The sequence below is a fragment of the Rosa rugosa genome, chromosome 4 (genome assembly GCF_958449725.1).
Source record: "Rosa rugosa chromosome 4, drRosRugo1.1, whole genome shotgun sequence".
Lineage (NCBI taxonomy): Eukaryota > Viridiplantae > Streptophyta > Magnoliopsida > Rosales > Rosaceae > Rosa > Rosa rugosa.
The window spans coordinates 41,332,590-41,360,088 of NC_084823.1; the positions used below are offsets into that span (position 1 = coordinate 41,332,590).

A 27,499-nucleotide genomic window follows, 5' to 3' on the forward strand; every position below is an offset into this window, starting at 1 on the left:
TGAAGCATTATGTTCTTTAGTGAGAGAGTTTTGTGTGTGGGTTTTGAGTTTATGGGTAAGTGATGGCACACGATTTCTTTCCCAGATTGATCCTTCTGAATGAAGTGGCCACAAATGTGTTTAAACGTAATCTATTTCCTAACCGCATACTTAAAATCTTTGTAATTAACTTTGATAACTGAAATCAAGTCTTCTTGTAGGTTCTCGACACAACAGAGTCTGCTTGTAATCTGGAAACAAATCAGAAACACCGTGTCCCCAACACCTTTGAAGTAGCTCAAAAAATCGAGTTCAATGCAGGAGAACTCCATGATGAGAGACTTGAAAACAACGGCCGGCCTCTCTATTGCCTGGCAATATTGCTGAAAGTGACCATGGAGTCGAAGCTGTCATTCAAGAAACTGATATCAATTTGCTAAACTTAGAGCATGTTGATGTTATCAACCTAAATCAGAAGCAAATTGTCACCAGTACTCCAAAGAATCTTCAGGAGGCTGATTTTGGCGTGGAAGAGAGCCTCAATGAACCTTTGAATGCAAATGAAGGCAGACCACTTCAAGTCTTCAATTGAAACAACTGGATGAGGTGCAAACTGATTCATTGCGCAAAGCATATCTAAGCTTGATGCGGACATAAAACGTTTGCAGGATGAATTAAGGGCCAAAGAAGCAGAGAGGAGATCGAGATAAACAGTAAAGGCTTGCCGATGAGAGACTTGCGAAAGTTGATCGATTGGCTGACAGCTTACCGACGAGAGACTTGCGACAGTTGATCGATTGTCGGACTCTTCAGGAAGCTAACTTTCTAGATCGTAGTGCAGGCTAAGGTTTAGCAAATGACAACAAAGTCAAATGCTGATATAGCAAAGATTCAAAGAACCTGAGCTAATTGTTCACCGTAAACTTATACTTTTGCCATTGAATTGCGTAATCAGTCAGTGAAGGATTGCTCTTATTTCTGTTGTGAAATTATGTAAGAATTTACTCCTTTAATTGTGGATAGTATGAAGTATTTGGTGTTTATGGTGTATATTCCATATATGATTTGATAGACTAATTGATGGATCCCAATTGATCGATCTGAGGGAATTTTCTAATCTATTTCCATTATGGATGGAAATCACTTAAGTCATTGATGGACATTGGTCCTCTCTCACCCTATATAACCAGTGCACAATTCCATCTTATGTACACACATAAAGTACTCAAAACACGTACGTATGAGAGTTTGAGGTGCAAGGGCTGAGAGAGAAACCATTTTCTTTGGATTGACGACTTCGTCGAGCCGCTGCGTCTTAGTATACTACATATTGCTCCAATGGAACAAGGTATGTAGTTTATGTTTCGGCCTTACGGTTAATGTTGTGAAATCATGTAAGTTCTAGATCTTGGCTTTATGTATTTAAACTCTTACAAATTAAAGTTTGCTCTCTAATTTGAAAAGAAATACAATTCTTTAAATCGATTAAAATAAATAAATAAATAAAAAAGGAGTACGTATACAATTATACATATATAATCAATTAGTGAAGGATTGCTCTTATTTTAAAGTTTGCTCTCTAATTTGAAAAGAAATACATTTCTTTAAATCTGTTGTAGTATACATGAATCATATTGTAGTATATATGAGTCATAGTATAAATGTCTATATCATGTATAAATAGGCACTTGAGTGTATAGATAAGGTACTTGAGTGTATAATATAGGTATAGAGACTTGTGTGACAAGCTTTATGCCAAAGGGCAACAAGCATGGCAATTATCATCATCACTGCTACCATGATTGAGCTGCAGCTGTAAATCAAGTTGATACCAAGCTTGAGATTATCTTTGAGCTTTCACACTTGTAATGTATTCCTATAAATACCCTCTTGTATGAGATGAATAAACACACATGAATCTCCATTCTCTCTGCAATATTACTCTCTCTACATTCCTGTTAATTTACGTTTTTCCTCAAACACGTTATCAGCACGAAATTGCTCTAGAATTAGAATCGAAATTGACAAGAGTAGAGGAAGTTCATTGTAATAACCTAGTTTTTTTTAATCAAACAATTTGGTGGCAAACACCGGTTCCGTGATTTAAGGTTAGTGGACAATTGCATAATTTGAAGGCTGGTGCTTTAACATGATTATGCATGAGTGGAAGAACGAATCAATTAATCTAAGAAACGAATTTTCTCTCTCACGGCCGAACCAAACCCAAAACAGAGCAAGTTTCACTAGCCAATCTCTTCCACCTCAGGCCACCTCACGACGTCGGACCACCTCCCTTAGCTTCACCTTGACCTTGCGCAGCTGCCAGTGGCAGCCTTGCGCCGTAAGACGGCCAGCAGCGGCAGCGGAGGAGTCAGTTCCTGTTTGAACTCGTTTTGGTTCAATCTCAATATCTTGAGCTACAGGCTACCATTTCTCTTGATTCTTGTCTCATTGGATTCGCCTCAACCTTCTTATCAAAAACCCAAGAAGGGCCGGACTCGAGTTGATCTTTTTCACGTTCGTCGGAGCTCAACCTTTCAAGATTGAAAATTTAACTATTGATTCGGATATTTCGAGTTACAGGCCACTATTCTTTATGATTCTTGGCTTGATGAACTCGGCTTGAAGTTCAGAACAATTCTCCAGAAGGTATCGAAGCGATTTGTTGAAGTTTTTATGTGGATCGGAGCTCCTGCCGGATTCTGGAATTTTTCCGACCACCGAAGCTTTCGATCGATATATCTCGAGCTCCAAACCATATTTTTCTGTGATTCTTGAACTAGTGCGTTCGCCTTGAGTTTCTTAACAACTCTCCAGAAGGGATCGAAGCCTGAAATTGAATTTTTGACGTCAAAATCGAGCCTTGCCGGATTCTGCAAATTTTCGCCGGATTCTGGAAATTTTCCGGCCACCTCGACTGTTTTAGGTAATTTCGACCACTTCCGGTCATTTTCAGCTTACATGGTAGTTATGAAAGTTGTTAAGCATGATGAGAGGAAGAAGAGCAGCCCGGCCCCGACACCATTGGCGGTGGTCGGCGGCGGCTCTGTCACTAACTCCGGCGGCCCTTTTCCGGCCACCTCCGGGGGTCAAAAATATAGTTTCTGTGCATTTTTAGATTCTATATTTCAATACGATCATTTCGATATATTATACGCAATTTTTGGATATCGTATGATTAAGTTATGAATTTTTAAGTTTCGATCGATTTCGATCGTTAGATTTGTGATCTGTGAAGTTAGGACCGTCAGATGGACTTGTAGTTTTGATATGATGATCTTATGACTGTCCCAGTGGCTTTGTGTAGTCATGGGCGAAGATCCGACCGTTGGATCTTCGTAGAAATGCAAAACAGTGATTAGGGAGGCGATTCGTGAGAATCCGTCCGTCGGATTTTCGTATAAATTTGTGAAGATGTTAGTAAGGACGATTCAGGAAGATCCGACCGTTGGATTTTCGTGATGATTTTTGGAGAGTGATCCTAAGGGCGATCCGTGAGGATCCGACCGTTGGATCATCATTTAATTTCGATCCGACCGTTGGATTGTCGTTTGAATATGTTTTTGAGTTATTGGCTAAGTTAAGGTCATGTGTGATTAGGTGATTGACGGTCTCCCTTGGGTGAGCGATTTCGGTGTGTATTGTGTTGAATTGAAGACGCAGCGGGAATATCGAGGTGAGTAAAATCGCACATGGTTCATTTACGAACCGAAATTCAGTGATTGAATTCTATAGTGATTTTGTGAAAACTGTTTTAAGAAAATCAATATTTGTTTTAAATTATATGGACTTGATCGACTACGGTCCATAGGTAAGTAAAATATATTTAAAGTATAAAAATGAATTTATCGATTTTTAAATGCATGTGAACTATAGTTGGTATTAGTGGTCATTCTTGTGTGGGTGACTACGTATATATATATTTACGTGGAATATATATTGGATGTGTGGTATTTGGTGAAGTGTGGAATTGATGCGATTGATTTACAATTCGAGCATTACTCTCTAGAAGATATAATTTATCTTATAGGTTGAGTTGAGTGTGATAAAGAGTAATTGAGTAAAGTGCTATAGTTGAGTCGTTGAGATGAGTTAAATGAGGAGTCGAGTGATTTGAGGCAAATATTTTCGTAAGGGTGAACCTTGGCCAAGGTGACACTCTACGATTCAGTTAGAGCTCTAGTCTGTCTGCCATCATACTGAATGGGGTGATTAATATATTTAATCATAAGCCTGTAAGTATGATATACGTACTGAATGGGGTGATTAATATATTTAATCATAAGCCTGTAAGTATGATATACTGAATGGGGTGATTAATATAATTAATCATAAGCCTGTAAGTATAATATACTGCATGGGATGATTTATATAAATAAATCATAAGCCTGTGAGTATATATTGAGTAAACAGTTGTTTGTTTTTGCGTAGTCATGTTGAGACGTGAGTATAATATACGGTATGGGATGATTAATATATTTAATCATAAGCCTGTAAGTATGATATACGTACTGAATGGGGTGATTAATATATTTAATCATAAGCCTGTAAGTATGATATACTGAATGGGGTGATTAATATAATTAATCATAAGCCTGTAAGTATAATATACTGCATGGGATGATTTATATAAATAAATCATAAGCCTGTGAGTATATATTGAGTAAACAGTTGTTTGTTTTTGCGTAGTCATGTTGAGACGTGAGTATAATATACGGTATGGGATGATTAATATATTTAATCATAAGCCTGTAAGTATGATATACGTACTGAATGGGGTGATTAATATATTTAATCATAAGCCTGTAAGTATGATATACTGAATGGGGTGATTAATATAATTAATCATAAGCCTGTAAGTATAATATACTGCATGGGATGATTTATATAAATAAATCATAAGCCTGTGAGTATATATTGAGTAAACAGTTGTTTGTTTTTGTGTAGTCATGATGAGACGTGTGTTGATTGATGCTTGAAGTGACGTTGTGCACTTCAATTATTATGCTAAGAGATACTGAAATTGAATTGTTACTTTAAAATCGTGCAATTCCTTGTTTACTCATACGGGCTGTCAAAAGCTTACCGGGTTTGTGTTGTTGCAATCCCGGTACACTATTCAAATTGTGTAGCGGGTAATCCTACAGGTCAGGAGAATTAGGACGGTGATCGTGCGGGTTAGAGAATTTGTTTTAGTTTTACAGCAATTGCAATTGTGAGGTGAGTTATGCTCATTTGAGCCTTACAATATAATTTGGTGAGAGTGTGCTGTAATAAACAAATTTCAGATTTGGTTTATGTAATATCGAGCGATGTGAGGTGTGGTTGTTTTGAGAAAAAAATTCAGGTTGTATTTATGTGAGTTGTATTAATTCATGTTTCGGATTTGAATTTGTTATTCAAAATTCGGGGCGTGACAGTTTGGTATCAGAGCGTAAGGTGCATATTTGGTGATGTGTCAATACTTTCCGAGTGATGGCCCGTCTGCAGCGGATCCCCATCGTGTGCTCTTCGGTATTGGCTAAGTCATTGGGTATGCGTGAGTGTTGGGAGTTGTTTAGGCCGCTAGGTCGTTTTAGGAACGTGAATACTTTCCCTGTAGTATTGACTTGGTTAATATGGACTTGTATTTGACTTATACTGTGTTTTAAGTGTTATACATGTATTAGCCAAGCATACTATACTTCTTAGGTGATGGATATTCAAAGGGGTTGTACTTAGAACCTTAAAGTTGTCTTGTAGGTTCGTATGGGAATAAGTTCAGTTGCCGCGAGTTACAATCCTTGAGGAATAGGAACCTCCGGATTTAACCCTGTTGAGTCAATGAGAATTGTTTTATGGAAGTGCAGTTCTTTTGGATGTTGAAGTGTTTGGTAATTGGCATGTGATAGGTGTTTAAAGTGACTCTGAGGCAGCTATGCTGACCTTGTGTGAGATTGAATTCTCAGTATGGATTGAGAAGGTTGTGTGGTGATTCTATGTTCACTTGGCGATGGATTTTTAGACGGAGGAATTATGAGTAAAAGCATGGGTTCCGTTCAGGAGAAGTTCAATTTTGTGGAGGAGGTAGTACAACTTGTTTGGGTTATTGTTGAAATAGTTGATACTACTTAACTATCTAGGCTGAATGTTTCGCTTTTGCATGATGTAACTATTGATAGAACTCACTTTGGTTAGGGTGTTAGCCATTGAACAGGATTCTTGACTCTGTGGTTTGGGAAGAGATTGATGTAAATTTTGAGTGTAGTGAGGTAATTTGGAGATACTTAGGTTACCTATAAGGAGGGTAGTGGAGTTTGTTATCGAGGTGATACCAGGTTAGATACCTATATTAATGTCCCCTTATTGGATGAAACTGAACTTAAGGAGTTGAAGGTTCAAGGTGAGAGTTACTTGAGTAGAGATTCATTAGAGCTAGTATTTTTCCATGATGGTACTGTATTGAGAAAGAAGAAGAATTTGGCTATGTTCCTTCTTTAAGGTGAAGCATGACCATGATTAGATTTGGTACTAAGGATATCAATTATCGATAATGACTTGGAGCGAATTTGTAGCATTCTTTTGAGACATGTACCTTCCTGCCCAGTGAAGGATATGTTAGTGTTCTAGTTCTAAAGATCACGAGCGTAAGAGGTGTTAAGTTTGACGCTCTATAGGTGTTTCTGAATGGGAAGTGTTTAGCTTTATTAATCCCTGACTCTAGCGACAAAATTGTTTTGTGTTTGGTTTGACTCAGATGATGCTAGCTAGACCTCTGTGTGACTTAATTGATTGTTAGGTTGAATGATTGTTTGTGATACATCATTGTGAAAGATGTGTGTAGCAGAGTTGGCTAAGGTTTTGAAAGAGCAATGGGTGACCAAGGTTCGATCCTTGGTGTCGTCGTAGGATTAACACAAAGGAGACGACATACATTCAATCTTATTGATTTGGACATTTAGTTACATTAAAAAAAAAAAAAAAAAAAAAAGGGAACTACACTATACTAAGCCAAGTCACCAGCTCCGGATGGGTTGAGGCTGAGCTCAAGAGAAACGTGAGAGCCACCGTTGTAGCCGCCTGAGCCACCGGAATAGTAGCCATAGCCGCTACCTCCCTCGGAAGTAGCCTTCAGGCCACCAAGGACGTCCTCACCGTGCATGGGGAACAGAGGAAGAGTTTCAATCTCCTGGTGATCTTCCCTTCGCTGTTCCATGAAAGTTTGTCCTCCTTTTGTGCCAAAGGAGGAAGTACTAGTATTAGTGTTGAAGGGTGAGGAGGAATACCGGTCAACACTGCAGTCGACCCGTGGCCCAAAATTGATGTCAATGGATCCACCAGCTGGTCCAAAATTGATGTCGATGGATCCACCAGCACCAGTAGGACTAGTGGACCCAAAATTAATATCAATGGATCCACCAGTACCAGTAGAACTAGTTCCCACGGGCACTTGAGCAGCCTGATTGCACCTCTTCATCTGCTTCTCTCGAGCCCTGACATTCTGGAACCAAAAATAAATGTTCTTGCCCTCAACCTGTCCAACCTAAGAGCGTTCGTAATCAATGAACTAAGAGTGTTCATAATATTCGGACTAAGAGCGTCCGCAAACATCATTGTTTTGGTCTAATCCAAATATTCTTGGAAATTGATTTCTTGGTAGCATAGCTCGGAAATCTTATTATTTTAGTTTTCGTGGAAGTTTAAACTCCGAAACTAATATATCTTCTCTTCTTATTTTTCAGAATGTCGAATGAACCTAGACTCGACTTTTCAATACTTGACTCAACAGGCTCGGAATACCATGGCTGGGTAACCGACGTTGAGAACCATCTCACTGCGAGAGGGATATTACCCATAATCCAGGCACCTAACCAGGGTCTTGTGTTCCAACGAACACCCACAAAGCACGCACAAGCTATTATCTTGATGCGACGCCATATGGATAAAGCACTCAGATTGGAATACATGTCAATCAAAGATGCAAGAGACCTATGGGCAGCGCTAGAAGAGCGCTTTGGTAATATCCAAGATTCCCTCCTCCCTGACTTGAAGGTTCAGTGGAACAATATACGATTCTCAGACTTCAAGTCTGTTGCTGAATACAATTCAGAAGCTCTTCGCCTAAAGGCCATGCTGAAGTTCTGTGAAAAACCTCTCACAGAAGAAGAGCTAATTGAGAAAACTCTCTCCACCTTCCCCGTCCAAGCAATTATACTATCAAAGCAGCATCGCACTGAATTTAATGCTGGACGACTTACAAGGTTCAATGAGCTCATCAATATTTTGTCAGTAGCTGAGAAGCACGACAACATCCTTGTAAAGAATTATAATTCAAGGCCCGTTGGAACCAAAAGCGTTCGTGAGGCGAATTATAATGCACCCAAGAGAGGGCGCAAGGAGCGGTACCCTACTAATAGGGGACATGTGTACCCTAATAACAGGGGACATGAAGGACGAACGAGTCCATATAACCGCCCCAACAAAGAAGGCAGCCGCAACTATAGTGCGGGCACACGTGGTGGTAACTACACACGTGGGAGAGGTGGATATAACAACACCATGGGCCGTAACACTGTGGGCCGTGGAGGTCGCACCATACGCCATGGTAGTAGCAGTAACAACCCGCCTAGGGAATATCCACAACGTGCACCACCTGCACCTCAAATCAAGGGAGGCAACCACAATGACATGTGTCATCGGTGTGGTTCAATCGAGCATTGGTTCAAGCAATGCCATGCAAGTACCCAACTAGCTGCAAGCTACAAGGAGTATAGGCAATTGAGAGAGCAAGAAACCAATCTTGCTGAAGATGAAGATATGAATCTTGATGAAGATGAAGATGGTGAAGATATCACTCTCACCATTGAGGACTTCAAAGCTGCAGATAAAGAGCACGAGGATGCCGCAGACTTTGATTAGAATAGTCCGATCCTTTCTATTTTCCAAGAATGGCAAATGTGTCTTAGTCAAATGACAATTGTATTAAAACTCTTTCTCATGTGGCGCATCCAATGTAGTATGATGTCTAGGAAAGTAATTGAGATCGGGGTACTTAAGCGAGCCTCGCTCCACCAACATCTCTCTACTTTCCTGGTCATATTTCATTCGAGTTACCAAACGGATTGAGTAACTACAATTTGTCTAAAGTTTGATTTTATTATGGAATAGACTTTGGAAAACTTTGATGTAATCATTGACTATTTTCCTTATTAATAAAGTGTCGCATTATTATTCAATGTCATGGACATGTGTTAAATTCCGAACTTTATATAAAGAGCCAATAGTTTTCATGTGGAAACACATTGTGAGAATGGACAAGAATTCCTTTGCATTACCTCTAATAACTACGGACATAAACGAGTATTAGAGAAACTTATGTGTCACTCTAGTGGGTTGTATGCAACCACTATTCGAGCCATTGAATCAAACCATGTCATAAGAGATGACTTATGGGATTCTGACACATATAGGCTTTGGCAAGAACGTTTGAGATATCCAGGTTGTGATATGATGCTCTGTATATTAAAGACTTCACACGGACATCCATTCTTCACAACGAAAAGAAGTACGAACCAAAGATTGGCCCAAAGAGTTACTTCTAAAAGATATCATTCGTTTTGCAAAGCTTGCTATTTTAGCAAAAATAGGATTAAGACCATCCTATGCAAAGGACACTAAAGAAAATATGCCATTCTTGCAAAGAATTCAAGGTGATATTTGTGGACCTATTCAACCAACTTGCGGACGTTTAAATATCTCATGATGTTGGTTGACACGCAAACACACTAATCACGTGTTGTGCCATTGTCCATCTATAAAAGCTGCTTATGCTATACTCATAGCACATATAATATGACAACGGGCTCACTCCCCGGATCATCCTATTTAGTCATTTGGATTTTGACTATGCTAGTGAGTATACATCGAAGATTTTCGATGGTTATTGCAAAGGGAGTGATGTTGGACATCACATTCCCATATACACACCTAAATGGTCTCGTGGAAATAACTACGATGGTAGTTCAGACATTGGCGATGCGCACCAATCTCTTTATATCCGCTTAGGGTGATGCAATATCGCATACAACTATGCTAATTCCTCTATGACCTACCGCCACTCAATGTATCCCTGCGTTACAGCTAGTGACTAGGTACAAATATTTTGTACTTACGCACATTCGAGTGAGTCATTTATGTGCCAATGTGAGCCATTTATGTGCCAATTGCGCCGCCACAGCGCCTATGGTAGGTCCTTAAAAACAAGTGAGCAACTTAGTTGGAATTGAGACTCCAACAATCGTCCGCCACTTAATGCCCTTGAAAGGCGATCTCTTTCCCGTTTGATTTACGGATGTCACTTTGATGAGACAGTCTTCCCGTCGTTAGGGGGAGATAAGAACACGAATGTTCAGCAGGAACGACAGGAATTGTCGTGGTCTGTCCCCACTATGTCTCATCTCGATCCCTATTAAAGTGACGAGATCACACACATTTGCTGCAAAAATGCCTGCAAGGAAGGACGTCCCTACAAAATGACGTAGCGCCACCCTACACAGAGGTAGGCAAGGCGCCAACGCCATAGAAAGTGGCACTCTGGCGTTACAGGTCATGGCCCCAGCTAGGATGCGTGGGAAGCCCGTGGATTCGAAGGATATTTTGGCATCCTTAGATCATCGACACTCAATATCCGTCTCATGAGTATCTTCTGGATTATGGTTATCGTTGGGGGACGCCTCAACGTCAGAACCTATTCCTGAGAATATAGAGCTTTATGAAAATTACACTAGTGTACATGAGACGTGGAATAGAAACTCCATCATAATTGATGATGTAGATGCGCATTTTGATGCGCATGAGTTTGTTGAGATTGATGATATCGAACCACGCTCCGTTGAAGCATGAATACCAACGTAGAGAAATTTAGCCTAAATGGAAAGATGCGATCCAGATTAAACGAAGAGGAAGGTCTTTGAGCCAGTGATGCCAACACCTCCTTACATAAAAACCTATTGATTAATGGGTCTTCGTTAGAAAGCGTGTTGAGAAAACGAGATGGCAATCTCGCCTTATGGCGCAAGGCTTCTCACAAAACGCCCTGGAATTGACTACGATGAGACATATTCTCACGTAATGGATGACATTACATCCACTACCCTGTCAGTTTGGTAGTTTCCAAATAACTGAACATGCAGCTTATAAATATGGTCACTACGTATCTCTATGGGGATCTAGATACGGAATATACATGAAAGTTCATAGTGAAACTTTATTTACCAAAATCAAGTGGCTCTAGACCACGGAGCGCGTTTGCAATAGAATTGAAACGCTCACTAAAGTGACTACTTGATTGGGAAGGGATATGCCCGTGCGTTTCCATAACAAGTTTCGGATTCTATCACGGTTTTCATGTTAGACATGATCTTCATTAGAAGCCCTTAAAGAGTTAAGGGAAACCATTGAACACTTGAAATCCGAGTTTGAGATGAAGGATTTTTGGGGAAACACGATTAAGCCTCGGTTTTTGAACTTGAGCACCGTGTTGATAGATGCTTAGGCATTTTGACAAGGTCAAGCCTTCAAGCACCCCATGATCATTCGTAGTCTTGATCCTGAAAATGATCCTCTTCGTCTGAATGGATGATCGGACGAAGATGTGCTAGAGAGGCTGAAGTGCCTTACTCAAGTACAATAAAGCGCATTATTGTACTTAGCTCAATGCACAAGACTGGACATCTCACTTTGCCATAAACTTGTTAGCTAAAGGTATAGCTCTGCGCCAACGCAATGCCATTAGATTGGTATAAAAAGATATCTTTCGATAACTTGAGATGTACGATCGATATGGGCTTATTCTATCCCTACAAAGAGATGATGAAATCAAACCCATCACACACCAAAAACGCCGCCAAACGCTGGCCTACGTTTTCTATTCCTACCCCAAAACGACAGAAGTGTTTTGCTGATATTTGGTATCTGTTGACCCATACAAAAGCCTTCCCAGACTGGTAAAGTGTTCACCATGGGTAAGACCGCGATACCTTGAAGGTCTACAGAATAGACCTTAGTCGCTATATCTTCGAACAATGTAGAGATTATTGCTCTTCACGAAGTAGTTCGTGAATGTATATGGACTGGATCCATAGTTACGCATGTTCGAACAGTTGTGGTTTGAAGTCTACCACAGATGAGCCTACAAGCATTTAAGATAATGCTGCTTGTTTTGAAACAAATGAAGCAAGGCTGCATCAAAAGCGACAACATCAAGCATAAAATCAACAACAACAGACTCTCCTAAAAAATCAAACAGAGGGGGAGATGTCTACATATATGGTCTCGAAACGTGAAGAGTGTGTTGTGCTCTTTTTTTCCCTTTCGACCGAGGTTATTTTTGTCCCATAGGGTTTTTATTACTCGGCAAGGTTTTTAATGAGGCAACGAGAGAAGCACCACGTTTGGGAGACACAAGGAGGAGTATCTAAATCAGGGGGAGTATCCAGAAACATACTCCACACTCAACGCGCGTTGTGCTCTTTTTCTCCTTCGACCAAGGTTGTTTTTTCCCACAGGGTTTTATTACTTGGCAAGGTTTTTAACGAGGCAATTTCGAAGCGCACGGCCTAGACAATGCTATTAAACATGAAATATCCAAGGGGGAGTGTTGTAGTATACATGAATCATATTGTAGTATATATGAGTCATAGTATAAATGTCTATATCATGTATAAATAGGCACTTGAGTGTATAGATAAGGTACTTGAGTGTATAATATAGGTATAGAGACTTGTGTGACAAGCTTTATGCCAAAGGGCAACAAGCATGGCAATTATCATCATCACAGCTACCATGATTGAGCTGCAGCTGTAAATCAAGTTGATACCAAGCTTGAGATTATCTTTGAGCTTTCACACTTGTAATGTATTCCTATAAATACCCTCTTGTATGAGATGAATAAACACACATGAATCTCCATTCTCTCTGCAATATTACTCTCTCTACATTCCTGTTAATTTACGTTTTTCCTCAAACAAAATCGATATAAAAAGGGAAGGGCCTTTCAAAAAAAAAAAAAAAGGAAGGAAACTATACATATATACAAAGAATCTTCCTCTATCTCAGACATTTCCTATTGAATTTGTATTAAAATTTGAAGTCTTTGCTTTAGTATTTTCAGTCGGCCCTGCTTCAGAGAATCAAACATGTCAGGTATATAATATATAGTTATATACATAGTTAATTAGGCACACTGTCATTTTTCTAGTAAACAAAGACGAACGATAAAAAAAAAATGTTAAGCAAGTCTCTAGCATTTGCGCCGGCGATGGCTGATGCTCCCTCTGCTCGTTCGGCTACAATGCATCCTTATCCCGCCACGTACGTAGCAGTGATCGGTGCTGGTGCCAGCGGCTTGGTGGAGGCACGTGAGCTCCGGCGGGAAGGTCACACTGTCGTCGTCTTCGAGCGAGGAGACCAAATCGGTGGCACTTGGGTCTACACTCCAGAAGTGGAGTCGGACCCAGTTGGGATTGACCTTGATAGAACCAGGGTCCACTCGAGCATGTACCAGTCTCTCAGGACCAACCTTCCAAGAGAGATCATGGGGTTCCGGGACTATCCATTTGTGGCCAAGGAAGGAGATGAAGAGAGAGACCCGAGAAGGTATCCGGGTCACAGAGAGGTGTTGACGTATTTGAAGGACTTCGCCAGCGAGTTTGGGATTTCTGAGATGGTAAGGCTTGAGAGTGAGGTGGCGTTCGTGGGTTTGGTGGAGGGTGGCAAGTGGATGGTTAAATCCAAGAGCAAGACAAGTGAGTATACGGAAGAGATTTACGATGCTGTGGTTGTTTGTTGTGGGCACTATAATAATCCTCGTGTTGCAGAAATTCCAGGTATGAATTAATATCAATCATAGAGAGCTAGCTTTACTTGTTAGTTGATGAACAGAATGGTACTGGTACCAAATTTTTTGAGGTTGCAATTTCAATGGCATTGTAGTATATGGTGTTGGGAAATAAATCCCCCTGTCACGCAAGTACTACTAGTAGAGATGGAAATAAGAAATAAGCAAGCCAATAAAACAACAAGATTTAACGAGGTTCGGCCAATTTCATTGCCTACGTCCTCAGAGAGTTTTCATCTTCACTATTGAGAGAATTACACAAGTACAAGATTACACCGCTCAAGTTTATACACAACTTGAGCACTCGTGTTTATACCCAACCCGAGCCTTGTATCCAACCGGATACCCCTTGTACACCCTTTCTCAATCCTAGAAGATTACTCTACCCCAAGAGCTATACACGCCCTTGAACACACTCCCCCTATCTTCTACATCTTGAAGACCCTTGGAGTGGCTACTGATCTCTCTCTCTGGAGTTTGGGCTCTCTACCCTCTCTCACCTTTGTTTGTTGCCGATGTGGGGATTATATACAAAGAAAGCAAAGCTCTGCAGCTCTCTCTCTCTTCAGTTCCTTTAATAAGAAAAGGGAAAAAAAGGAATCACACTCTCTCTCCAGCTCTCTCTTCAAAGCCGGTTGCATGCTTTCTCCTTTTCTTCTTTTCCCTTGCATGCTTTTTCCTTTTCTTCTTTTCCCTTGTCTCCTGCATGTCTCCTGCATGCCTTGTCTTCCACTTTCTTTATCTCCTCCAATTAAGGAGGGATCCCAACAATCTCCACCTCCCGACTTAAATGGAGAGCTCCGCAACACAACTTCAATCTTTGAAGTCATCTCAATTTGAGACACAGCTTGTTATACCCACAAGCACACTACCACTTCAGTCTGAAGTTCATCTCATTCTGAGACCTGCTTGTTATGCCCACAAGCAATCCATTGGCCTTATTCTTTCACCAATTACACATAATCTGAATCAATTGCAAGTGGTTCTAACTCCCCCTGATTCAATCAGCCAATGTCATGTGTAACTGCACCGAGGCAACAATCACTAGTTGGCTCTGAAGAGGGACCTCGACTTCACCCCTTCCCCAGCAGGATTTACCTTCTCACCATCGTCTGGAACCTGGAAACATTTGACTGGCGTCTCGGCTATCCCCGCAAACGAGACCCACCACAGGTACCTGCATCCTTGTGCACACCGTTTCCCTTCAACCTTCGAGGTCTAAGTTTTTTTTTCTTATCAGACGGAACATACTTCCACACTTTTCTCCCTGCATTATTAGAACCATTCAGCCAGGTAAACACAACTCCCCTGCTGTTGACACCTACAGCCCTTGGAGTGTAACTGGCTCAACTTCGAGAAAAAGTGTCATAACCTTTGGAGTGTGAGAAATTCTCCAAGATTACAAAAAAACATTTGCTACACCATCCTTGGAGCAACATGAGCCCTTATCATCCTTCTGTTTTGACCTCGGACAATCCGGCTTTATGTGTCCATGCTCCTTGAAATTGTAGCACTACTTGACCTTTCCCCTGCCTCTGGATTTAGACCTGCTGCGTCTGCTAAAATCCCATGGCAGATTACATCTTCCCTGGCTTTACATCCTTTCCCATCAACAATTTAGTAAGGCCTTGTTGAATAGGATGTCTTTCACTCTCCTTTGCCATAGAGTGAAAATTTCCCTTTCCATCAAACTGCTCCACCTCAAACTATGAGGCAATACCTGAATTCATGATGAGCAACCACGATCAACATGCAAACCTTCGGCGAACGAAAACCACGAACGACGAACAAGCACGATCACAGACACCACGAACCACCTTAGTGAGATATACATTCTCACCAACCATCATTCCCTTGAGTCATATCTTGGTCTCTTGCAACTCCACCTTAGGATTTTTTTCTCTGAGTCCGGCTCGCACCACCTAGCCTCCGAGTCACTCCACCTATCAACTTCATTTTGATTAGGACTTTCTTGAGTTTTTGACCTGCTCCACGTTGCTAGGAATTTTCCTCGAGTTGGCTCCACCTAATGCACTTTTGAGTTAACAGCTTAACCATTTAACTGACTCCACCTTGAATGATGAGGTGCTAGAACTTGCCATGACAAACAACCTCACCAGCCATCATCCCCTTGAGTCATATTATGATCCCTTGCAGCTCCACTTTTGAATAGGATTTTCCCGAGTCCACCTTGCTCCCCTTAGCTCACGAATCACTCCACCTATCGATACACCATCGATGAGGATTTCTTTGAGTCTCCGACCCGCTCTTCTTGCTAAGAACTTTTCTGAGCTGACTCCACCTATTGCACCTTCGGGCTGCCACCTTGACCATTTGCCTGACTACACCATGGATGCATGACTTATCCCAGCCAAACCATCGGCTCTGATACCACTGTTGGGAAATAAATCCCCCTGTCACGCAAGTACTACTAGTAGAGATGGAAATAAGAAATAAGCAAGCCAATAAAACAACAAGATTTAACGAGGTTCGGCCAATTTCATTGCCTACGTCCTCAGAGAGTTTTCATCTTCACTATTGAGAGAATTACACAAGTACAAGATTACACCGCTCAAGTTTATACACAACTTGAGCACTCGTGTTTATACCCAACCCGAGCCTTGTATCCAACCGGATACCCCTTGTACACCCTTTCTCAATCCTAGAAGATTACTCTACCCCAAGAGCTATACACGCCCTTGAACACACTCCCCCTATCTTCTACATCTTGAAGACCCTTGGAGTGGCTACTGATCTCTCTCTCTGGAGTTTGGGCTCTCTACCCTCTCTCACCTTTGTTTGTTGCCGATGTGGGGATTATATACAAAGAAAGCAAAGCTCTGCAGCTCTCTCTCTCTTCAGTTCCTTTAATAAGAAAAGGGAAAAAAAGGAATCACACTCTCTCTCCAGCTCTCTCTTCAAAGCCGGTTGCATGCTTTCTCCTTTTCTTCTTTTCCCTTGCATGCTTTTTCCTTTTCTTCTTTTCCCTTGTCTCCTGCATGTCTCCTGCATGCCTTGTCTTCCACTTTCTTTATCTCCTCCAATTAAGGAGGGATCCCAACATATGGGATTTTGTGTTTCCATACACAAGTCAAGGATGCGGAGATAAAAAGTCTAACCTTGAAAAAAAACACAAAAAGACACAATAACATAACAAAGACAAGTGGTTATATTACTCTTAATCGTACATAAATATATTGTTTCAGATAAAAACACATGTTAACCCAAGAAAGTTAAGTGGAAACAATATTGATATTATGTCTAACCTTTTTTTTTTTTGAAGGGATGTCTAACCTTTGAGTGGTGCGGATTCTATTGCCACAAAAGTATACAACAAAAATATGTTGCATCGTACACGTTTCTCCTCATTTATAGCATTTACATTCTTTTCAGGTATCACTACATGGAAAGGGAAGCAAATTCACAGCCACAACTATCGGACTTCTGAGCTGTTTCGAGATCAGGTCCGTGACACTTTTACATTCTGTAAAATTTTGTAGCTAGGTTCTGTTCTCATAACTTGCCAATGTGAGAATATATGCGAAACAAAGCAACTTGTATGAAGCAGGTCATAGGGTACGTAGGACTACTTTAACTGTTCTGTTTTCGTATTCTTTTGTAGACGTTAACTTCGATTATTCGGTGCCTGCTTTGCATAGGTTGTAATTTTAATAGGGAGCTCCAGTAGTCACTACTAGCAAAACAGGCATCTCACACAGATTTAACTCACACAGATTTTATACAGCCACAGACATCTGTGTGCATTGGCAATATATACAGAACACCGTGTGAGATAAGTAAAATTGGGCCTACAAGAGTTTATGGAATAAGAATAGCCACAGAAGTCTGTGTGAAAAAACATCACATACAGACATCCGTGTGAAAAATAAAATATTTTATTATCTACTCACACGGTTGTCCGTGTGAAGCCTAGTTCACACATATTTCTGTATATACTAAATATAAGTTTATTAAAAAATTGTTGTTTTTTTGTGCTATATGAATTGTAGAGAGACGGTTTTTCGTCGCTAAAATAGTTTGACACAGATATCTGTGTGAAATGAGCATTACACAGATATCTGTGTGAGATGAAGATACGGATGTCCGTGTGAGAAAACAATATGCACACAGAATTCCGTGTAAACTTTCAAATGACGATTTATAGATTTATTGAGATATATACATACAGATAAATTACATATGTTTTTCACACGGATTTCTGTTGCAATTTTACCCATTAAACCATTTGTAACCTAACCTAAACTCCATTTTCTCCATCATCATTATCGCCTCTCTTTCTCTGTCATTATTTTCTCCTCCTCGTCACTCTGCCGCCTCATCCAACCTCCTTCCTCTAATCACCTTCTTCCTCCCTCAGAGAAGCTTAGCCTTCCCCCAACCCCATATCTCCATTCTCAACAGATGCAAGTACGGTTTAATTGAAAAAACAAGAGATCGACAAAAGCAATTTGAAGCGGTTGGGGTCATCAGTAGCAGAGCTCACCCTGTCCTCGACCTCTACCCGAGCGCAGGGATCCATGGACAGATCGATCCTATTTCATTTTCTCTTTCCCTCTCTCTCATTCTTTATGTCTCAATCTCCAATTAATTCCTCTCTAAATTAATGGGTACTGGAAACTATGTGATATTGATGTGGCTTGTTTAGAGATGAACATGATAAGGGTAGGAGGATGTGGACCTGATTTTGTTACTTTCAATACATTGTTTAATGGGTTTTGTAAGGTTAAGGTGAGGAGAAAAGTGTTTGCGTATATGGGTTTGATGTGTCGCCGAATTTTTTTTCTCTTACTTCTTTGATTGATGGGTATTTGTAAGGTTGGTAATTTGAAGATTGCAGTTAGATTGCTTGGATAACCTTTTTACCTTACTTGATTTTCAAATTCCTGCAAGAGGAAAACCAATTGGTCCAGGACCACCACCATAACTCCCTCAACCTCGGCGAACGCACAGAGAGAGCGAACTTCTTCTTTATTGTAGAAATTAAAATTCGTTGTTAATGCTTAGTTCTTTTCTGTTTCCAGTAGTTGAATGACTTAAAAATAGATGGTAAATCGAATGGCTTATATATATATATATATATATATATATATATATATATATATATATATATATATATATATATTCATGCATAATTTCTTATATGTGTAGATACCCGACGCTTGTATTCAAGTTTGGGTAGCAAGATAAATTGAGTAGTGCAACATAGAATAATATTTGGGTTGTGGGTTATTGTTAATTTTCAGTTTGGGTTGTTTCAGTGAGTCTGGTTATTTCAAGAAATTCTTGGTTGTGGGTTTTGTTTCACAAGGCTGAGATTGAAGAAGGTTTCACAAAGAAATTATGGGTTCTGGGTTCTATTTGGATTTTTTATTTCTGTTTTTGAACCTATAAATGTGTAGGTTTTGCTTCTAAAAAGGTTGGTTTTGCTTCTAAAAAGGTTGGTTTTGATTCTAAACGGTTTTGAACCTCAGATTATCTAATTGCTTTCTTTCTTTCTGTCTTTTGTATAAATTTGATTGATCAATCAATTTCTATTCTTATTCTCTTCTTTTTGACTTGTTGGTGAAGTGTAGATTCACTATATGCAGATGGAAAAATTGGCTAAACACTGAGTTGTAATCAATCGGCAATTGGGGCTGGCTTTGCCAATTGGTACTTGGTTGGATGGTAAGAACACATCTTTAGTAGATATGGCTTTATTGTGGTTCATGTCTGCTCTTGAAGTGTAGTTTAATGGTAGTTATCTTGGCATAATGGCCAACCCTAGTAGTTGCACTATGTCAATAAACCCATCAGACGACAGAGCTCAGATGACAGAATGATGGTTTTCTGTTGTCTGAATAATTTTAACGACAGAATGAAAAAATTCTGTTGTCTGAATATAGTGTATATCATGGTAAATGAGGTTTCTGAAAAAGGTTTTGTTTCAGACAACAGATTTCTGTTGTTCATTAAACTGAGATTGATTTAGTTTTGGTTGTTTGAGATTTTATTTTGTGTGAAAGGAACTGTTTCTAAAAGTTGTGTTTCAGACAACAGATTTCTGTTGTGCAAGAAACTGAGATTGATTCTCACTTGTTTGGTTTTTTTTTTTTTTTTTCCCTTCCTTTCTGTTTTTTTTTTTGGCACAACGTGAAGACATATTCGTCTAACACTTAATCATATTTTGGCCCGACAAATTCGTCAAACTGATAGAAACCTAGAAACAGTCTCTCAGCTCGCTTTCGCTCTCAAACCAATTTTCTCCCTCGCTCTGGTACACAACAGAAATCTTTGTAAGGAAAACCCAATCCAACATCAATCTCGATCGATTCATGGTAGCTTAAATCTTAGCCATCTTCTTCTTTCCCTTATTTGCAGACTCCTCTTCGATAAGCTCGACGAGCTTCTAACTGTTCTGTTCAATGAATCAACCCTAAGTATTCATCTCACTTTGCCTAGGCAGCAACACAGGCGGTTTAAGCGGAGCCTGTTATCTCTTTAACCCAAAAGCTGAAGAGAAAAGTTCAAGGCCAAGCCTACTGATTACTACCACTTCTCCACTCACGAAGAGATGGGTATTCAATCTCTCTCTCATTCTTTCACTTTTTCCTCTATTTCTATATATTTGCAAGGTCTCAGCTTCTTGGTGTTTTCCAGATCTAGATGAATTTGTACATGAAGAGATGGGTTGAATCCAAAAGCTAAAGAGAAAAGTTCAAGGGCAAGCCCACTGATTACTACCACTTCTCCACTAACGAAGAGATGGGTATTCAATCTCTCTCTCATTCTTTCACTTTTTTCCTCTATTTTTATATATTTGCAAGGTCTCAGATTCTTGGTGTTTTCCAGATCTAGATGAATTTGTACATGAAGAGATGGGTTGAATCCAAAAGCTAAAGAGAAAAGTTCAAGGGCAAGCCCACTGATTACTACCACTTCTCCACTAACGAAGAGAAGGGTATTCAATCTCTCTCTCATTCTTTCACTTTTTCCTCTATTTTTATATATTTGCAAGGTCTCAGCTTCTTGGTGTTTTCCAGATCTAGATGAATTTGTACATGTTTTGCACATTCCGATTTTGAATTTGGAGTTCAATTGAAGATTCAAAGCTAGTTGGTTCAAAAAAGAGGTAATTTTACTCCTTCATTTTTTCTCTTGCTTTACTGGTAGTGGCAGTATGGCCTTCCCTCTTCGGTCCTCGCTCTTTCCTCATCTATGTGATGAAATTGTTTAACTTAAATTATCAGTGATATAGTTTTATCCATGTCTTTGCTTTGCTTTTTAATTTAGTTGTTTTGTTTTTATATCAATTTTTTTGCAGGTTAGAGATTTGGGGAACCTAATTGGGTTGTACACAGAGTGGCACTCTCATTTGCTGCTCAATTACTCATTCGATCAGTTTGTGCATGAAGTGCAACAAGTGGTGGCCACAAAAAGAGTCAAGGTATCTGATATCCTCCTTCTCGCTCTTGATTTTAGATCCTTTTAAAAATTTGCTTCAGATTTTGATTAATTTTCAGTCTTTTTGAGTAGATGTCTCTCAAAGAATTGAGAGAGAGATTTTGATTACTTGTTTTGACAATTTCTTTGATCACTAAGTCATGTGTTTGTTCAATAACTGGGATTGTTTGCAAATGTTTCATGCACTAGCTGCAATTTGAGGGCATTTCTACTTGTAGTTATAGAACAGTAATCTGAGATAGAAAATTGAAATACAAATTACTTCTTTAGTGATGAAGTTAACATTGATTTGTGGAGGTCGTATTTACGTTTATATGTAGTGTAGCTTTGATATTCAATAGATTCTTCAAAGTAGTGGGTTAAGCTGTTTGGGTAGTTCTATGCGTGATAAAAGAAGGAACTAAACATATTTCATATAATTGGCTCTATGGAGTGTGTTTGTGGGGGGGGGGGGGGGGGGGGGTGAGTGTTACTTTTTGTAATATAACCTTATTATATATGACATCCAAATGCATCAGAATAAAAAGTAGCATGTAAAGGGAAGTGGGCTCAGGGTTTCAAAAAGAAGATGGTGGAACTAAGAAAGGTGGAAATCTTATATGAGTTGTAAAGGTCGTACCATTTATGTGCCATAACAGTCCTACTAAAAACAGCTGATATTGGGTAAAATATTTGTGTTCGATCCCTCTTTCTTTGCATATAGTGGGTGCTTTGTCAAAAGTGAGCATGTAATTCCTTGTTGTCTACATTAGGCACCACTGCAAAAGCAGAACCAATAAAATCATTCATGCTTGGTTTATATGAACCGGTAATATTTGTGCACATTAACAGAACCATATAACTTATGATTTATATGGTACATGTTTTCCTTGCTTGATCTGTGTGATGCATTTTAAAACTGGTTTCTTCTCAAAATATTTGGGGCTTGTATTTTATTATTGCATGTTAATTAATTATATATTGTGGTGGGATTTGGTATTATAAATTTCATATATTGATCTAATTGGCTAATTTTAGATTGATAAATGGTTAATTTAATAATAAGCAGAATAAACAAAACAATTCTGGCGAAGAAGGCAAGAAGTATAAGTGAAACAATTCATACAAAATGGGTTTGGAAGTTATTAATAGCCTTTCTTTTGTTATTCGATCACCTTATGGATTGGTCTTTGATCATCCCCTTTGTTTGTCTAGTTATTTATTAAGTAAGAAGCTATTTTTCTATATTCTAATAGCTATGCATATTGTTTGATCTCTCTGACTTGAATTAAAGACCCAGTACAATATTGCTATCCAACTTTTGCTAAACAACATATATATATATATATATATATATATATATATATATATATATATATATATATATATATATATTTAATTACACACACACCATATTATATATGCGATACCTGAATCGAAAAACTTTGCTACATGTCTAATAAAAGAGCCACAGAGAATGTGCTAGCTTGCATATTATAGTAATTAAGTAACTACATTTTTTGGTTCCATGAATGTGCGTAATGTGCAATGATGATCCAATGAGATTATTGGCATATTACCAATTTATCATGCAAATATTTAAACCTTTCAGCCCAAATTATTGGTCATCCAATATATCTTAACATGTTCTTGTATGCAGGTCTATTTGATACTTGACTAATTTAGCCTTGCTGGAGAGCTCCAAGAAACAAACAAGAAGGTGAGATTATTTGATCTATCCTGCAATCTTTCCACAATCTTTCCACATTTATCTTTTTCTGAAGTTAAAGATATAAGTGACTTAAATCATAATCTTGATAACAAAGTTTTTAATTTGCTTTGTCTAAAATGGTCTTCTTTGGTAACAAAGAATATTAATAATCTTGATAGATCTGGAAATGAGTATAATTCAAGGAAAGTATGCAACTGAAAAATATATGGTATGCAAAATGGTTTAAAGTTCCTAACAAATATGTATTTTCCTCTTAGTTTAAGTATATATCATGATCTTCGCTAGATAAAATGTTAGAATTCTAATTGTTTTATATGTTTGTATATATAAGATGGATAAATCATGGATGAAAGAAGATAGAAGATCACTAAAGTTTCAGATAGGACTTGAAGAATTTTTTAAGTTTGCGTCGGCTAATGCAAGGGACACAAATAGCATATGTTGCCCTTGCTTGAAGTGTTGTAACAATGATTTTTGGTCCATAGGGGTGATTAAGGACCATATATTTTTTAATGGTATAGATGTCAACTATAGGCATTGGAAGTGGCATGGAGAACCATCAACTTCTGCCTTGAATGTTGCTAGAGGGGATTCTGAAACAGTTGAGATGAATCCTGATTTTGGGATAGAAGAGGATGAAGAAGGTATGAAGGGTAGTGAGGATGAGGGGATTTCGGAAGACTCGAATGAGTTTAGGAAGTTTGTAGAGGATGGAGATAAGCCCCTATATCCTGGTTGTACTAAGACAACCAAGTTGAATGGCTTGATACAAACATTCAATCTAAAAGCTAAACACGGCATGACTGATGCTTGCTATTCAGACATGTTAATTATGATTGGCCTATTGCTTCCTGAAGGGAATGAGTTACCAGGGTCAGTTTATGAGGCCAAAAGAACACTGCGCTCATTGGGGATGGAGTATGAAAAGATTCATGCTTGTCCAAATGACTGCATCTTATATAGGTTGCAGCATGCTGATGCAACAAGCTGCCCCACTTGTGGTGAATCAAGGTGGAAACTAGGCAGGGACAAATCCGAGAAAGAAGGGGTACCCGGGAAGGTATTGTGGTACTTCCCACCGATCCCAAGGTTCAAAAGGATGTTCCAATCAACTGTTTCAGCAAAGGAACTGACTTGGCATGTCAAGGATAGAAAGAATGATGGAATGATGAGGCATCCAGCGGATTCCCCGACTTGGAAAATGATTGACACAAAATGGCCAGATTTTGGTGTAGAGCCTAGGAACCTTAGACTAGCTCTTTCATCAGACGGGTTTAACCCACATAGTTCTCTAAGTAGCAAATACTCATGCTGGCCTGTTATACTTATCACGTATAACCTTCCTCCATGGTTGTGCATGAAAAGGAAGTACATGATGTTGACATTGTTAATTTCTGGACCTAAACAGCCCGGAAATGATATCGATGTCTATCTGCAGCCGTTGATTGATGATCTGAAAGTGTTGTGGGATGGGGTTGAGAGAGTATATGATGCTGTAAGAGGAGAGTATTTTACATTGAGGGCAGCACTGTTGTGGACAATTAACGATTTTCCCGCATATGGGAACTTATCGGGAAGCATTGTCAAAGGATACAATGCTTGTCCAGTATGTGTTGAAGAGACCAAACCGTATAGGTTGAAGAAGTCTAAAAAAATGGCATTCATGAGGCATCGAAGATTCCTGCCACGACATCATCCATATCGAAAGCAAGCTGCTGCTTTCGACAACACTGTAGAGGAGGGTGAAGCTCCTAAACCATTAAGTGGAGAGGAGGTTTTGTCAAGAGTTCAAGGTCTTGATTGGCCATTTGGCAAAAAAAACCCTCATCCCCCTTATAAGGGTCTTGAAGATCAAAACAGACCTTGTTGGAAGAAAAAGTCTGTTTTCTTTGAACTTGCATACTGGAAACATCTTCCGGTAAGACATAATCTTGATGTGATGCATATTGAGAAGAATTGTTGCGATGCTATCCTTGGTACGTTGTTGAATATTCCGGGGAAGACTAAGGATGGGGCTGCTGCTCGTTTAGACATGGTTGATATGGGTATACGCACTGATTTGAAGGCTACAAGCACTGGAAAAAGGGAGAAGTTGCCTTTGGCTAGTTGGAACTTGTTCCTTGATGAGAGAAAGATCGTTTGTAGTTCATTTTTCAATATGACTGTTCCGGTTAGGTTTTCATCCAATGTACGAAATCTGGTGTCAATGGAGGATTTAAGACTCGCCGGTCTTAAATCACATGATTGCCACACTATAATGCAACTTCTTCTCCCAATCGCACTACGTTCAGTTTTAGAGAAACCGGTTCGGTATGCAATTATCCGGTTCTGCCTATTTTTCAAAGCAATATGTAGCAAGGTGATCGATGTTTCAAAGCTGGAACAAATGCAAGCAGACCTGGTTGATACAGTTTGCCTGCTTGAGAAGTTCTTTCCACCCTCATTTTTTGACATAATGATTCACCTAACTGTTCATCTCGTTAGGGAAGTCGAGTTATGCGGTCCGGTCTTTTTTAGATGGATGTACCCTTTCGAGAGGTACATGAAGGTGTTCAAAGGATGGGTGAGAAATCGACAATTTCCTGAGGGCTGCATTGCAGAGAATTATATTGTTGAAGAGGCAATTGAGTTTTGCTCAGAACGTATACTTCCTGAAGATGCTACCACTGTTGGGATCCCTTTGAGAACCAAATCTGGGTTTTTAAATGGCTGCAAGCCGTTGTCAGGTGCCACCATGATTAGTGTGAATCAGAAGCAGCTAGACCTAGCTCACCTTTGTGTATTACAGAACACGGAAGATGCAATCCCATATTTCACGTAAGTGATATTAATTCTTCTGTTACAATTTTAATGTTGTACTATATTAACGTACACATTCATTTAGGTTTTTCTGCTCATTTCATGCATTTCCCCCTTTGCAGTGAGCATATGGAATTATTGAAGTTAAGTTTCCCAAGGTTCATCAAAAATGAAAAGTGGTTGAAGCAAAAACAGAATCTTACCTTTGCTGGTTGGTTAAAGGAGAGGGTACATAGCTTATTCTCTACTCTATTTTATTTAGGGTTTAGGAAGTAAATTATAAGTTTTGTTTGACTCAAAACTTGTGTTGTATGCTCTTTGACATATGATGTAATTTGCAGGTTGCAAACGAAATGAGATTTGCCGATAATTCTATTTCAGAAAGTATCAGGTGGCTCGCAGGTGGACCGAAAAAGGAGGTCCCTACTTTTAGTGGATATCATGTTAATGGGGTTGATTTCAACACTATTGCGCGTGACAAAGTCAGATCAGTTCAAAACAGTGGCGTTTTTTTAGTTGCGGATGCAATGCAAGTTGCTAGTGCAAAGGATAATAACCCCAAAACCGATGATATGGACTTCTACGGTAGGATACAGCAAATCTGGGAGGTGGACTACTACAAGTTTAGGGTACCGGTCTTTATGTGCGATTGGGTTGAGTCAGCCAGGGGGATTAAAGTAGATGAACTTGGCTTTACTTTGGTTAAACTGAATAGAATAGGGCATTTAAATGATCCATTTGTCTTAGCCACGCATGTCAAACAAATTTTCTACATAGATGACCCCCTTGATGATCAATGGTCAGTGGTAATACGATGCCCGGATAGTGACTACCAAGGGGCTGGTAATGATGAAGAGCTAGAAGATATTGAAGTGGCGCAGCACCCATTTATTCCTATAATGCCATCAATCGAGACATTTGATGATGTACTTGGTGAAGAGCCAAGCTCCTACATTCGAGATGGCAATGAAGGAATATGGGTGGATTAGTGATTAGGAAAAGAGCTTAGTGATCTGAATGTATGCATTTTACTATAGGTTGGGTTTCGTTGTTTAGTTTTATATCTACGTACTTTGTTAAGTTGCAATAAAGTTTTTGTTATATAAAGACTACTTTGATTCTTGCATTTCCTGCTTCACTATTGCTTTTGTTGATTTTTGCCTAAGTATTTGTTTCTTGTTTAATAATTAATTTCTGTTTATCTGAATAATTGTCATGTTATTTAACATGTAGCTAACTACATTTGCTCTTTGTTTCAGATAATGTCGCCGTCCACACGATCATCAGCATCTGCAAGATCCATAGCACTAAGGATTAGGAGTGCGGCGATGAAACGATCAAGATCAACATCTGCCATACCAATAAATGCAAGTATTTCAGAGGTAGCTTCCTCCCCCAAAAAGCAGGTGACTCCACGAAAAAAGACTACTGCACAAAAGAAGTATAAAACTACTAGAAAACCTTCCTCTCCCAAGAAGTGTCAAACTACATCAAGAAAAGTGAAGCTGATCATGACTGCTGAGTTGAAGAAAGGAGCATCATCAAGTAAGTCGTCCAAAAAGTCAAGTTCCACAAACAACAAGGTCGCTGCTCATGATGATGATGATGATGATGATGATGATGAAAACGTAACCGGTGGATTAAAGTTGTTGAAGCGAGGGATGGTAACT

General features: G+C 39.3%; 1 protein-coding gene across 1 annotated transcript in view; it reads left to right on the plus strand.

Annotated features, from left to right (window-relative positions):
• Positions 1-13,243: 13,243 nt before the first annotated feature.
• The window catches only part of LOC133743233 (putative flavin-containing monooxygenase FMO GS-OX-like 11), a 27,728-nt gene continuing 13,472 nt past the window's right edge, over positions 13,244-27,499 (plus strand). Inside the window, exons 1-3 of the mRNA XM_062171099.1 lie at positions 13,244-13,844; positions 17,249-17,319; positions 19,450-19,543. Of these exons, the coding sequence (XP_062027083.1) occupies positions 13,244-13,844; positions 17,249-17,319; positions 19,450-19,488 (711 nt within the window). The 3' untranslated portion in view covers positions 19,489-19,543. The remainder of the gene's footprint in view (positions 13,845-17,248; positions 17,320-19,449; positions 19,544-27,499) is intronic.